The sequence below is a fragment of the Mycteria americana genome, chromosome 15 (assembly GCF_035582795.1).
Source record: "Mycteria americana isolate JAX WOST 10 ecotype Jacksonville Zoo and Gardens chromosome 15, USCA_MyAme_1.0, whole genome shotgun sequence".
Classification (NCBI taxonomy): domain Eukaryota; kingdom Metazoa; phylum Chordata; class Aves; order Ciconiiformes; family Ciconiidae; genus Mycteria; species Mycteria americana.
The window spans coordinates 9,033,919-9,048,806 of NC_134379.1; the positions used below are offsets into that span (position 1 = coordinate 9,033,919).

General features: G+C 43.6%; 1 protein-coding gene across 1 annotated transcript; it reads left to right on the forward strand.

The window, feature by feature from the left end:
- Positions 1-11,749: 11,749 nt before the first annotated feature.
- IFT22 (intraflagellar transport 22) lies at positions 11,750-14,765 on the forward strand. The gene is made up of 5 exons (XM_075517816.1): positions 11,750-11,861; positions 12,253-12,332; positions 12,463-12,552; positions 13,215-13,417; positions 14,455-14,765. Exons 1-5 carry the CDS (start codon positions 11,823-11,825, stop codon positions 14,601-14,603), a joined length of 561 nt encoding a protein of 186 aa, XP_075373931.1. The 5' UTR covers positions 11,750-11,822; the 3' UTR covers positions 14,604-14,765.
- Positions 14,766-14,888: the final 123 nt, after the last annotated feature.

Sequence of the window (14,888 nt, forward strand, 5' to 3'; positions counted from 1 at the left end):
TGATCCTTTTTGGTATTCTCCTCTGGACTTTCCAGCTGGTCTACACCTATCTCATAGTATGGTACCCATAACCTATACTTCTGTGCAATACCTCTGCCCTGCTGAGGATTTGCCTTTTTGACATCTGTACATCATTGTTAATCCATGCTTAGTTTGGGATTCTCTACCTTTTCTGCAGAACTGCTAGCCTGACTTTCCCCCATCCTGTATTTGCTAGTTAAAATTATTCCTGCCAAAGCATAGTGCCCTGCAGTTGTTCTTAATGAGTTTCATCTTATTTTATTCAGATCATATCACCAATTTGTCAAGATCACTTGAAATTTTAATCCTGCCTTCCAGTGTTCTTGCATTCGGTTCCAGCTTTGCCTCATCTACAGATTTAATAAGCATGCTCCCTCTTCCATCACTGAGGTCACTAAAGAAAACACTGGGAGGTCTGTCTCCATGTCTGTATCCTCAAACTATGTTCCTGTTCATTAACTGTTCATTAAACATTATTCAGTCACTGAGGGCTGCCTGCTTGCTTGATGCTGTACAGGACATTGTATGGGGTTTGCATGGCAAGGTTTTTGCAGTGAGGGGGCCACAGGGGTGGCTTCTGTGAGAAGCTGCTAGAAGCTTCCCCTGTGTCCGACAGAGCCAACGCCAGCCGGCTCCAAGAGGGACCCACTGCTGGCCGAGGCCGAGCCCATCAGTGACAGTGGTAGCGCCTCTACCTAGGGGGAAGAAAAAAACCTGCGCAACTGCAGTCAGAAGAGGGAGGAGTGAGAATATGTGAGAGGAACAACTCTGCAGACACCACCGTCAGTGAAGAAGGAAGGGGAGGAGGTGCTCCAGGTGCAGAGGTTCCCCTGCAGCCCATGGTGAAGACCATGGTGAGGCAGGCTGTCCCCCTGCAGCCCATGGAGGTCCACAGTGGAGCAGATATCCACTGCAGCCCATGGAGGACCCCATGCCAGAGCAGGTGGATGCCTGAAGGAGCCTGTGACCCTGTGGGAAGCCCGCACTGGAGCAGGCTCCTGGCAGGACCTGTGGCCCCGTGGAGAGAGGAGCCCACGCTGGAGTAGATTTGCTGGCAGAACTTGTCCTGCCACGGGGGGGACCCACGCTGGAGCAGTCTGTTCCTGAAGGACTGCACCCCATGGAAGGGACCCACGCTAGAGCAGTTCGTGAAGAACTACAGCCCGTGGGAAGGTCTCACGTTGGAGAAGTTCATGGAGAACTGTCTCCCGTGGGAGGGAAGAGTGTGAGGAGTCCTCCCCCTGAGGAGGCAGGAGCGGCAGAGACACCATGTGATGAACCGACCGCAACCCCCATTCCCTGTCCCCCTGCGCTGCTCAGGGGGAGGAGGTAGAGAAATCCTGAGTGAAGTTGAGCCCAGGAAGAAAGGACGAGGGGGGGGAAGGTGTTTTAAGAATCAGTTTTATTTCTCATTACCCAACTCTGATTCGATTGGTAATAAATTAAGCTAATTTCCCCAAGTCGAGTCTGTTTTGCCCGTGATGGTAATTGGCGAGTGATCTCTCCCTGTCCTTATCTCGACCCATGAGCCTTTCATTATATTTTCTCTCCCCTGTCCAGCTGAGGAGGGGAGTGATAGAGCAGCTCTGGTGGGCACCCTGAGACCAAATCACAAACGGTCTTGAACTTCTACAACAAAACTAAATACTTTATAACATGCAGTGGAAGGAGCTACCAGAGATCAGGCTGCAATTTTCAATAGAGTCACTGACTATAGGATATCCAGATTCAGTGGTATCCGAATGCTTACCTGATTTGAAAATCCATCCTGAGTCAGGGACTCTCTCTGAATCTCGGAGAAGCAAAGACTTTCCTGACCAAAGAAAGTCTCAGTTTTGGACTCTGGCCCTGAAATCCTCCCACTTCTCTCAGTTTCCCCATGGACCCAGGTTGCCTGACTTGAGCAATGCAACATGAATGGTAGTCTGAGTTCCCTTTCTGTATCGTGCAAATTGCATAAAAGGGAGTGGGTTCACCCCCTTCCTGACAAAATACACAAGTAAAGGCACACAAAACAGATAAGAAAGGATTTCTAGAAATAAGCACCCTCTTCCCAGCTCCTGCACACCCCAGAGGTTGTGCCACCCACCCTGTGGAGCCAAGGAACAGAAGAATTGGGGGGGATGCAAGTGGGGACACTGGAGTCCCCTTTCCTCAACACGGCAAATCCGTATGTTCCATCCATATTTTTCCAGCTTTTACTGATTTTTTTCAAATCTCCTAGGAACTTTCCCTGTGGGCCATGACAATGAGGCCTAACCACAATAGTCTGCTTTTCTTAGCTGGCTTTCACAGGCCCCCTAGAAGTTGGCTGTGGTCCTTCAAAAGTTTGTGGGCTGCAAGCTGAAAATCGCTGCACTGTAGCCATTGTACAGGGACCACCACCTCCACAGCATGATTCTGCCCAGCTAAGATCTGAAATTGCCTCCAGTATTTTCATGTTAGGTGTCTGCAGTTAAGGTGGATTAATAGCAGCCATATGCTTTCTCCCTCTTCTCTCCTCTACCTTGTTCCACAAACTCCTTCCCTGCCAGTCATCTGTCTTCATGCTGCTAACTTCTTGCCAGTCAGTGCCTTCCTGCACTATCTTTCCCTGCGTTGGATCTTACCACACAGGCTGCAGAACCTTCTGTTTCCTCCTTGCTGCAGGTGTTTCCCAGAGCATGCTCCAGCATGGCTTTCACTATCTTTGTGTGTTACTGGTAAACAGTCAGCCACAATCCAACTGTCATACCCATATTTTCCTTACAGTTCTACCTTCACCTTATTCTAATCTAAAGCACTGTGCATCTAGATTCACGGGACCCCACTGATAACTGACGTTACATATTTCTTGAAGCATTCACATGAGCCTCTCCCTTCTCTGTCTTAATTATTTTCCCAAGATCCTATTTTTCAAATTAAGTCTTCTTGTTTTCATAGACTTTGTCTGTTTCAATGTGATCAATCCCCTTCATTATTTTAAAATCATTGACGGAATCACAGCAAGATCTCTTTTTAAACAAGATAATACAAAGCAAGACTGAAGAGCTTTGGTAACTCAGACCTGAAAGGCACAGTATTATTCTCATTTTCCCTGCTTTATCCCCTTAATCATATCCTTCTTAGGTGGAGTGAGCAGTACTGAAAAGAGCACTCTGAACAAGAACTCACCAGTGTTTTATGTAATAACAATAACACCTTTTTGATATATATGCTGTTCTTACTGTAATGCAACCCAACATCCTGTTCAGTTGTTGGGGTCTTTTTTCTACAGCTGTGTGTTAGGCTGAGAGCTCTGGGGTTTATTTAAAGACAATATTCTCCAGATTTATCAATTTACCTTTATGAACATTTTGTTCTACTCATTCTAAGGGGAGCAATCATGTAAGTAAACCCCAACACTGTTCAGTGGCACTGTCTTGCTCTTTAACTGGCTCTCTACCTTATCTCCTCTCTTGAATCTTACAGATTCCTCCGTGGAAGCAATAAAAAGGCAACTAAGGTGCTAAATATGAAAGAATCATTGTAGGCATTAAAGGCTAAAGTCACTGCAAGGCAACTGGATCCAAGTATTTCTTGGCTATGCACATCTACACTAATGCTAGCTTAGGTGTTCACAGTATACTCTATTGTCACCAATGGATACCACACCTAATGCGCTTGGTATCCAAAATCCACCCCTCTTCCAGGGCCTCTGGGTGGTTTTGTCAAACAAGCTCAGTCTGAGCACCTTCTTGAACGGGTTGCATGCAGATTTCCCTCCCTTCCTCGCTTCCATTTCTAAATGACCCAAACTAGAACTACTAAATTGTACTTTGCAAATATCCAGCTCCTCACATAGAACACAGATCTCTCCTTCACCACAAGAAATGCTCTTCATCTCTTTCTGTTTTCTGTGCTGCCTAAGGGAGATCAATCTCTCTACAGATGCAAAACCAATCCCCAAATAATCCTCTGGGATTACACTGGCTCACAACCACTCATGCCACCAGCTCTCAGGCAGGAGGGATACATGGGCTTTCAGTCTACACCCAGAAAGAATCTGGTTGAACTCCCGGCCCTACCAGAGCCATCGGGCAATCTCTCAGTGCCTCCCTTTATAACACAGGGTTTAGTGCTTTGTTATATATCATGGCTATTGTAAGGATAATAGAAATGGCATAAAAATGATGTGGTATAAATAGTAAAAATAATGAAAGAAAAGAAGAAAAAAATAAAAGAAGCAAGATGAGACGTAATCTAAAGAGAGAGATAAATTGTTCTTTTTTTTGGCAGAAAGGAACTGATAAAGTCTGCAAGATACTATGAAATGTTTAAACTGATTGTTGCCCAAAAAAAGAAATAAAAATTTTTGACCAGACTAAGGAGATTTTTGGTATGCGATGGAATGGTAGGACAAGACTATCAGCCTCGCTGTGTGCCTGGAAAGAAGTGGCTCACAGCAAAACATTTTTTGGCTCAATTCACATCTTGAGTATTTAACTCTAAGATTGTTGTGAAAAACCCAGTGCAGTGCCCCAACTGTAGGGTGATGCACTATTTTGCATTGAAAACAGGTGTTCAGCTGGCTGGCTTTCTAGCGGAGCACAGTAGATTTGTCCCAGATTTTCTGTACATGATCTCTAGGTAATACTTGCCTTTTTTTTAGATGTTTCAAGAAAATTAGATAATTATTTCCCATGTTCTGAGCCTTCCCTGAACTGACTGACAATAGATTTACAGAGCTGAGCTGTAGGTCAGGCAGAGGGGGGGGTCTGGCCAGCTTACAGAGGAGGTGAGTCGACTTTGGAAAAAGCAGTGCTGCAATTCTGGAGCATCTCTGAGAACAACCACAGCTTGTAACATATGCCCTGGCACACTGCAGCTATGGCTAGTGACCTACTGAGGTGCAGTCTCTGGCTGGGGAAGAGGAGGGTAAACAGTCTTGATAACCCAATCATTCATTTCCTTAGTTTTGAAGCTGTGTTAGGTAAAGAACCACATTAACTGAAGCTCTCCACTGTGTTTATTCATTTTAAATGGCTTTGAGATACAGTTTCTTTGAAAGATCCTGTATAATCAATCTCCATTGTTCTGTATATTTTTGCAGAAGATAACAGCTTCATTAAAATATGGTGTGCTATTAACAGCAGTAAATATATAGCCTTAAACCTTAAAATGTAATGCAATTAAATAAGAAATATGAACCTAAGGAGGTTAAGTGCAATCAACCACTGACATTTACATTTGATTTGAATTAAAAAATGCACACAGAGGGAAATAAAGGGCCTCCGTGAATTTAAGAATGGAGAATATAAAGGTCTAGTTCAAATTAAAGATTTTATGACTGAGGACTCCATTAAATCTTCGAACACTTACAGTAAAGAGTTTGGAATGCTTCCAGTCCAATTCTTTATGTTCTCAGAAGTGACAGATTATACTCCTGAACTTCTATGGCAAAAGAAAGAAAGAGTGATTGTATTAATCCATCTAAATCTGGAGCTTGCTAATTAAGATTAAAACTATAACAATCTGTGCTTAGGTGAAGCCTAGTATTTTTATAACCCAGCTCAAGACAACATCACTAGCCAAGCCAAAAGTAGAAGATTTAAGTTTTCAAATTATTGAAGAACAATGATATAACGAACCACTTAATACTACATGATCAACAATCTGTACTAAATATGAACTCTTTTATAGTACTCAGTCTACTTTGCTTTTTATATTTCCAAGTCATTCCTCATGGTGTTTAAAATACATAGTACAACACGCTGCTTCTACCTGTACCCCCACCTGCAGAAATGCAAGGATCTTCAATTGCAGCAAGTCCACAGTGGCAGGCCACATTCAATCAAAGTGCCAGTCTCACACATACGTGTATTTGTAGCCATAAGATATTAAGGAGGACCTTTCAAATTAGGAGTTTGCAAGTGAGTCAAGCATTGGAAACTAATGTACTACTTTTCCCAGATTTCAAAGGGAATCGAGGCAAAATTATCAAGGCTACAGATTTTTAAGTTGAAGGCGTAGAGTTAAGCATCCATCACTGTATCCAGGTACCTAAGCAAAGGAGCAAGGTTTTGAGATCTTGTTTCAGATCTCTCAAAACATACTAATTACTGGTATAAATCTGTTGTCTCTAATGGCGTACTGCCAAGAGGTAACTGAGCCTTAAATGAAAATGAATGTGAGACATCTCAAAAGACAGCTGATTTGGCCCAGGATGTTAGCAGAAACTTAATGCCTGGAAGGACCACGGGGTTAAGGAACTCCTGTGTTTGGCCATAAACTCCAAAGTAGCACATAAGTCAAATCAGAGGATGAAAATGAGAGAAAACAAAATCTTCCTGTCAGTAGGATCTCCTCTCCTGTAGGACCACATGGTAGTCCCTCTAAAGACAGTACACACTTTTTTGCTTGCTTTCTATGAAGTCCTTGAGGGTCTGGCCTTGAGTGAATAAATAGATCAGAGGATGTTAATAAATGCAGCCTCTTTCCAGACCAACAGGGGTGGCAGACACCACAGCTGTCAGTAAGAAACAAAACTTACTTTGAAATTTTATATCCAAAACAAAAAGCATAAGGGTCTAATAGAAAAGGTTCCATGAGCCCTTGTGAATCACAAATAACAATTATCCTTTGATTGTCTTGTTTCAGTACCTTCTAGTCTACCACCTATGAAACCGTTTTTACCAAACATAAAGGAAGTTTTTTCGCCCAGCCCAACAAGGCTGCCATGCTCTCTTCTAAGAGTAAAGGGTGCCCAACACATCCCACCACAATATTTCTCATTTCTCACCATCAGGCTGTATTTCTCTTTGACTGCTCTCTCAAACGGGTATCGAGAACACCAAATTTAAGAGGTCTGACTGATGTTATGACTATATGCACGCTTTAATTCAGTGTACATCTGCACAGTAGCTGAAAGAAATGGTCCCATCCTTGTCCCACTTTGGCCACGTTCCCACTGGTCCTCATTACCTTCTTTCTGTTAGCACCAGGGTTTTGTGCAGTTATGCCGTGAACAGGTTCAGGGAGCTGATTTTTTTTTTCTGGAGGCATCAGACTAGTTTTCAGTTGAATTGGTTCCATCTAAACAGGTAATTGGAAGGAAGCTAGATGGAGAGCTGGGGACGTGGATGGAGGCAATACTACTTCTTTGAGTGGGTGGTGATACAAGTTTATGTCATATGTAAAAGAGCATGCATCCACAGCATAAATTAAGAGTCCAGGCTCTGTCAACAGGCAGTGAAGACTCTCCTAAATAGATGCTTCCAATGGGTAATTCAGAATACCTAAACCAGAAGCCTAAAATTAGACAGCATGAATGTGACAAGACCGTAATGTCTCAGTACTGTAATTCCCAGAGAGAGTTGAGGCTCTGTTTACAAATGCAAATGATCTGGGCTTTAGCAGAAATACTTTTGCTTAATGTTTTTTTCCATGGAAAAATTGAAACTTTCCCCTGTGAGGGGGGAAAGAAGACCCTCTGAAGGGCTCTCCTGCTAACACAATAAACATCTGTGGGTTCTTTCCTCTCAAATGCTATTTTTCTAGGGGGTCCTTCTCTGATGAATTAGCAGTCCCAGTAGATCATGGCAAACAATCCTGCATACCACATCTTAAGAAATGGTACTTCTTGGAACAGATCGGTTTGGTCTGCCTTAACGCAGGCAAGTTAACACCACATTATCAAATGCACTGAGGTCACCAACCTCCATGAGATGATCTGCTTGATCCTTTTCAGACAAAAAAAGAAAAAGAAAAAAGCTTGGATTCCTTACAGAAATATGAGTGCTCCAAGCTGGAAGCAGTAGGCTCGGCCACTCGTAGCCCACCCACCTACAGATCAAGATGGACTGGAACAACCTCCTCCATGAGCCAGAAAAGTGAAGGGGGTTGGGAGGTGGGAGGAAGAGTTTCGTATTTCATCTACCACTTTTAATAGAAAACAGAACATGGTGGGGGGTTGAAAGGAAAATGGCAAATCCCTGGAGATGCTAAGTGTTGGCCTTGCAAGTCAAAACTGTCAATCACACCATGTCCCCTCGAACTCGTACTTCTTGAAGGGAAGGAAAGCAAGGAGACAATGGACTGGCACGTTTAGCCACTAGGTGTTACTGTTGCTCCACAGAATGTGATCAGAGCAACCACTTTAGAATAAGCAAAACAACATCTATGAGAGACAACATCTGCAGCTGTACCTTAAGATTTAAACCATAGAAACTAAATCCTACTTCTGGATTCACATGTTGTGACTCAAAAATCAGAGCACTTGGTGTGTTTTCTTGGGGGGGGTCGTGGAGGTAGATTGCTGCTCCTTGTGTGTGTGATGTTTATACATCGCTGCATAAATGGAGCAAGTCAAATTCATCCCTTGGGAACTTCCACTGACTTTGATGAAGGTACATAGGGAGAATTGGGCTGCTTAAGGTGTCACTGAGTTCATGTCTACTGGTCAGGAAAATACATTGGCCCCCGAGTTGTCTGCCTCCCTGCCTCCTCTGTGACTGGCCACAGCCTGCACTGACACAGAGGCATTTTAATTAATCCTAGATCTGCTGTCAGCCAGGTGGGTTCCTCAGGCAAGTCATTTAACCTTTCTCTGCTTTTGTTTCTCCATCTATAAAATGGAAATAAAGATCCTCATCTCTTCTGGGTAGGACTTTGAGACCACAGACAAATCAGAGCTGTAGTCCTTGACAATCTGTTGGCATGAACCAAGCAACAGGTTTTGCATGAGCTTTTCCTATTGATTCCAGAGTAGGTTTTCTGAGAGAGAAAGACTGAACTGAGTGCTTACCCCTCCTTAGTAGCCACTTTTAAGTGAAACAGACTCATGATAAAGAGCAGCGCTCCACTGCACACCCGTCAAGGCACCTTAATGTCCTGTTTCCATCTGGTCCTTTTTCATAGCTCTACCAAAACTTTATCCAGAGGACAGCCGCACTTCATCCAAACCTTCATCATTTACTTAATCAACTAGTCTTTGAACCTCAGAGACATATCCCTTCCCTGATCTTCTTCAGCAACAAGCTTCGAATTTACAACAATATTGATTTTCTCCTTAATTTTTAATAACAGGCCCCAGTGCACAAAAATAGGTGTTTCTTCCTTTGAATTCTTGTATTCTATGCCTTGCCCCCAAATGAACCAGTATAAATAAACAGAGGATGTAATGCAGGTCTCTGCCTGCGCCCACTAGAAAGCTGTTTCTGCACACACACAATAAATGTCATGCAATGCACAACAAACAGGCAGAGCATTCATTCTCATGGTAAGTCTTGCCATGTGGTTGTACTTCTTACCAAGGCATTATTTTCACATTCAGCTTGATTTGAGTGCTCTAGGGCATGTTTTCCAAAGTTTAGAAACATTGTTACAGTACATTAAACAAAGTACCAATACTGAGCCACAAAATCTTATGAAAGATTTTTTGAGTTGTTTTCATAGGAAAATTTTTATATGCCACATTAAATGAAATATAATGCAAACTTAAAATACTGTTCTCCAAAAGACCGAATGATTTGCAAGGGCTAAAGTATTATCTGAAAGGTGACTGGCGCTACATTTTACTGCTGCTTCCAGTAAAACCTGTGGGCCTCTAACTTGGAGGCAAAGTCCTCTTATCTTCAGTTCAGGCAACAAGCATCACATGCCTTGATACAGCAATCAATGTGTCTCATAGTTTGAGTTCTCATAGACCTTCCTAGAGTGAAGAATAGTTTTATTGAAGTAGTATTGATAGCCTGCAATTGCTTTTGGCTTTTGAAGGAAGAAGGAGGATCTGTCCACAGAGAATCATCTGGAGATGATAATTTTTGCTTGCTACCAAAACATTATGGTGGAAAAACAGCCGTCTAATAAATACAAGACTTATAGACCATTACCAGTATTGTCTGGAAGTAGTTCACTTACTGCTGGAGTTTCTCTCTGCTGCAGTCTAACAAAGAGTTTTAAATAAGTGAAAGAAAATGGCCTTGCTGATTTGTACACGTGTACTCTCAGCAAACTATACATCAGTAACTAACATAACTTTACCCATACGCCTAAGGCAGATGCTGATAACATCAAATGTACTTGACTTAGATGCCTTTGAAAACGTCACACTAAGTGACTCGGAAGCTTAATTCCCATTTTCTAAAGTGACTTCGAACCCTAAATCACATGGATAAATCCAAAAATTGCAGCCTTAGTCAGCTGTGCTCTCCTTACTCTTCAGTGGCTAATATAAACACACAAAGACCCTATCTGACACATCATCTAAAAATTAATCCTAATTGCTTTCTGGGCAGCTGCACAAACAGCCAGTTTTACCCAGTTTCAGTTACCTCTTACTCTTTTTTCCCCCGCCTCTTCTGTGCTGCTGTCCACAATAGGACCCTTTATAATACATTTCTCTTCATGTGCTAGTGGCAGCTAATAACATGTGCCAGCTAATAAGAGAGGCTGTCCTAATTTCTTCTCTCTGGGTCACCCTTTCTGTCTTTTCTTTGGAAGTTAGTAGGTCGGAAATGTGGAAAACAACATAGCTGCAGAAAGGATTAACTACGAGCTGTCCCAGTTCATTGTGAATTTGGTCCTGAATGACATGTGGATCTTTACAAATAGAAAATGCACATCCAATCTGCTACAGCAGAATCAAATTCAGTGCTAGGTGCAACTACTGTTTTTCACTGTCTTTGTCCCACCAACCTGAAAACAAAGGGTTTTCCAAAGTTTAAAATACTTTGTGCATGGTGTGATGCCACTGCCACATTGAACCATCCTACACTATCCCTATGTAGGGAGTGAACCAGCAAATAAGTCTACAGTGTGATAGAAAAGACTGTACCCCCTCAGTGAGAGCAGAGCAATTCTGGTTCACATTTATTAGTAGTACTAGTAATAAACATTTATATTATGGTAGCGCCTAGAGGCCCTATTTGAAAGCTTGTCTAAAACTGCTATTGTACCTGGCCACTAAACAGCTCTGAAGCAGCACATCTGTCTGCCAGATGTTTTTTTCTTAGAAGCTGCAATTTAAAAAAGCCTCTTGCTTCCCTTAACAAGCCTTAATAAGAAACTTCAAGAGCTTGCTTCATCATCCATTCAAGGAGAATCTGCAGTTAAAATTGCAATGCAACTTCAGGCAAGGACAGCACTTTCTCAAACTAGTGAGGGACACCAGAGCAGTGCATGAGCACTGTGGGATTTTTAAGTGTGTTTAGTACCTGTTAGCCTGACTCTTGCTTTCCGGAGAACAGAAAGGCCAAGGGGGCACCTCTCCCCACACAGCGCGGGCAGGATCTGCTGCCAGTCCCGCCCGATGGACGCAGAAGCTGGGGGTCCCCTCAGGGCACACTGGTTAGGGTTTAAGGCCGTACAGGCGCTGCAAACCCCACTGCGGGCAGCGTGCGGGAGCCCTGGGTGCGTACAGGGCCCGAACCCGCCGCTGCCACACCGCCAGCTCTGTCAGGAGGGGCCCGGGGCAAACCTACCACCAGGATACCTGAGAGGCCGCGTCCATCTCGCGCGCCACGGGCCCTGCTGTGTGTGAGGAGAAGAGGGACAGCAGCTGCCGCGGGCGGCTCGGCCAAGCGGGGCGGGGACGGGGACGGGGGGCGGAGCGGGGACGGGGCGGGCCCCCCGCGGCACTGCGGGGCTCCCTGCCGGCCGGGCGCGCCGCCACCTCACGACGGCCGGGCGGCGGCCAGACCCGCGCGCGCACAGCCCCCGGCACGTGACGGCGGCAAAGCCAATCGCAGCGCGCCTTCCCCTGCTCCACCCTCTCCGCGCGGGCAGCGCGGCCGCGTTGCTGGGCAACGGGGGGGCGGAGGAGCCGCCCCCCCTCTCCCGCCATGCTGAAGGCGAAGGTGCTGCTCGTGGGGCCCCGCGAGGTGAGCGCGCCCCGGGCCGGCCCAGGCTCCCCCGGGCCCGCGGCAGGCTCCCCCGGCCGCCCGCCCGCCCGTCTCCGAGGCCGTGTTTACCTCCGCCCCGGCCCCTTGACTGCCCTCCCCAAGGCCCGCGCCTGCTCCCTGAGGGCCGCAGTCCCCGCGGCCGGCCTTAGGCGGGGCCCGCTGTGGCGTGCCGGCGGCATCGCCGTGCAGATGATGCGGCTGTGGAGGCTGGGGGAGTCCCTGGAGGCGGGAGGGAGGAGGGGGCAGGCCTGCATGCACAGGGGCCTTAGCTGGAGGGAGAGCAGGGTGCTTGGATAAACACCGTCCTCTTATCTTCGTTGTGGCTTTGGCATGTTAAATTCCTATGGGTGTCTTTCACTCCCGCTGCCAGTCTGGAAAATCAGTGTTGGCAAACTTTGTTTCGGAGAGCATAGAAGGGATTGGCAGCTACAGCCCAACGCAAGGTGTAAGGTGAGCAAAACCTCCTGGTGTGCTGACTGAACCAACTCCCTGATAATTGTCTGCCCCTCAGAAAGTCCTGCTTTCTGGTTGTGGTGGTGTGTAGAATGATATCACATCATATATCCACTCGTTTTCACAGGATCCTGGAATATGAGAAGCCGAACTTGAACGGTAACAGCAAGGGAGCTGGGTGTCGATTTGAGCTGTGGGATTGCAGTGGTGATCAAAAGTAAGCCAGCATTGTTGTTACTTCCTCCAGGCTACTTAATTCATAATAGTTCTGTTTACACAAAATATTCATACTTAAGGACTAAAACCAGTGATCTTTTTGAGATGAGGAATATTCCTGCCTCTTTACCCCATTATATTTTTTTATAGTTTCTGCTATAACGCATCTGATACTGGGTACTCTCTGCCATGATCCCAGCTGACACTGAACTTTTTTTTGGATAAGGACTGGGTATAACAGTAAAGTTCATAGCTCCTAGAATGAAGTTACAGGTACAGGAGACAGAGGCCCACTCTGTAATTGCCTTTATCTCCTTGAAGTTATTACCTGAGTGGACTTCAGACAATGTATATATATGATTTAGGCCTTAATTTCCAAACGATACAATTGAGAACTGGACAGATCCATTTTAGGGAAAAAGTTTAAATAAGCATTTGACCAAATAGTACATTGTCAGCAAATCATGGGACCAACTAACATACTAGGTAGGTCAAAATATTTGGAATATGATAGATCACTGTCAAGATTACTGATGTTATAATAAAGAAGAAGTACTGAAATGTGTTCTTGAGGAGGGAAAAAGAAAACTTGAAGAAATTTGAGTGCATGTTTCTGTTTTCCAGCTATCAATCTTACCATTTTCCATGTACCTGTTTTTCAAGGTTTGAAACATGCTGGCCAGCTCTGATGAAGGACTCTCATGGCGTAATAATAATCTTCAATCCTGAGCTGCCTAGTCACCTGAAAGAAATTGAAATGTGGTACTCCTGTTTTGTGCAGCAGCAGCCACTGCTTGATAGTCAGTGTCTCCTAGTTGCACATCACAAACCAGGCAGTGCGGGGGACACAGAAAATCTGTCCTTGGGTAAGAAGAGGGAAAACTCGATCTCTAACTCAGGTTTTTATTGATCTATTTATCTTTAAAATTGTTCATCTGTTACGGCTTGCATTTTTCATTAAATCTGCCAATCAAAGAATACTAGAGTGCTTTGCAAAAACAGAAAGAATTAATTTCAAAGGTCATCTAGAAGGTGAGCAATACTCCTATTTCACAAAAGCGAAAGTAAGGCAAGAAAAGTTTGACTTCTCTGAGGTCACACAGTGAGTATGTAGCTGAGCTAGGAATTAGAACTCCTGATGTCTGTAGCCGTATGTCATCATCACTAGTACTTTGTTTCTTACATTGAATTTTATCTTTTGTTAACTGACACGTTTCAGGCCATTTAAGCCTGCATTTTACTGATCAAAAGAATAGGAGCCCTTTGGAATAAACATCTAATGATCTTCCTCTTAAAATTAGTAATAGGTACTTTATATACTGCAAAATTATTTGTGGCTGTTTATACAAATGAGAACACACACTCCCTCTGGGCAACCTGTTCCAGTGTTCAAACAAATAGGTATTTATTATAAGTATTAATATATTAATACATTATACATATAATACATATATATTATACATATATTATAGATATTATACATATACTATACATATATTATACATATAATACATATATTAATAATAATATATTAATACATAGTTAACATAATATCATTCCATAATTTCGAAGTAATCAAAGAATGTCATATCACTTCAATAGCAAAACTGCAATTCAGTGCTGAATTGTTTGATTCTGCCTAACTGCATGTGAGACCAAAAGCAGTACTTTAAGCTTTAATAATAATGTTTGAAGAATTTAATCTAGCAACAAGTTGTACTTGTTTGTAATGCTAACAAACTAGATGCATTTCTTCTTCATGTGTTGTATATTATCTGGGGTATCAAACATTGGATACTACTGAATTCCAACTGACTTCAACATGAGCTGTCCCATGAGCTTGATTGTGAATATTTGTTTTATAAAAGGAATATACCTAATTATTTTTTATTTACCTTCAAAGCTTACCCGCTGAACAAGCTGAAACTAATACATTCCAACTTAGAAGAAGATCCTGAAGATGTTCGGATGGAATTTATGAAATACTTCAGAAGCATTATCACCTTAATAAATGAGAGCAGAGAGAGGGAAGAAATGTCAATTATCTCATAACATTAAAAGAAATACCGAACAGGGAATAAAAAGGATTATTTTCACTCTGTAAGCTATACTAGCCTGTGAACAGGTCCTCACAACGAGAATTTGCCAGCCTATAAACACTTCAGAGAAAATAATGCACAATTTATGACTTAACCAGAAAAAAACAAGTGCTAATATCAGATGAACTGTGGTGCCAAAGAGATGGAATTTGGGTAACTTTAGCTGCACTTTGGTTTCACTTGGCATCAGAAGTACAGGAAGGTATTGTTTAATATGTTAGTATGGACCAAAAGATAC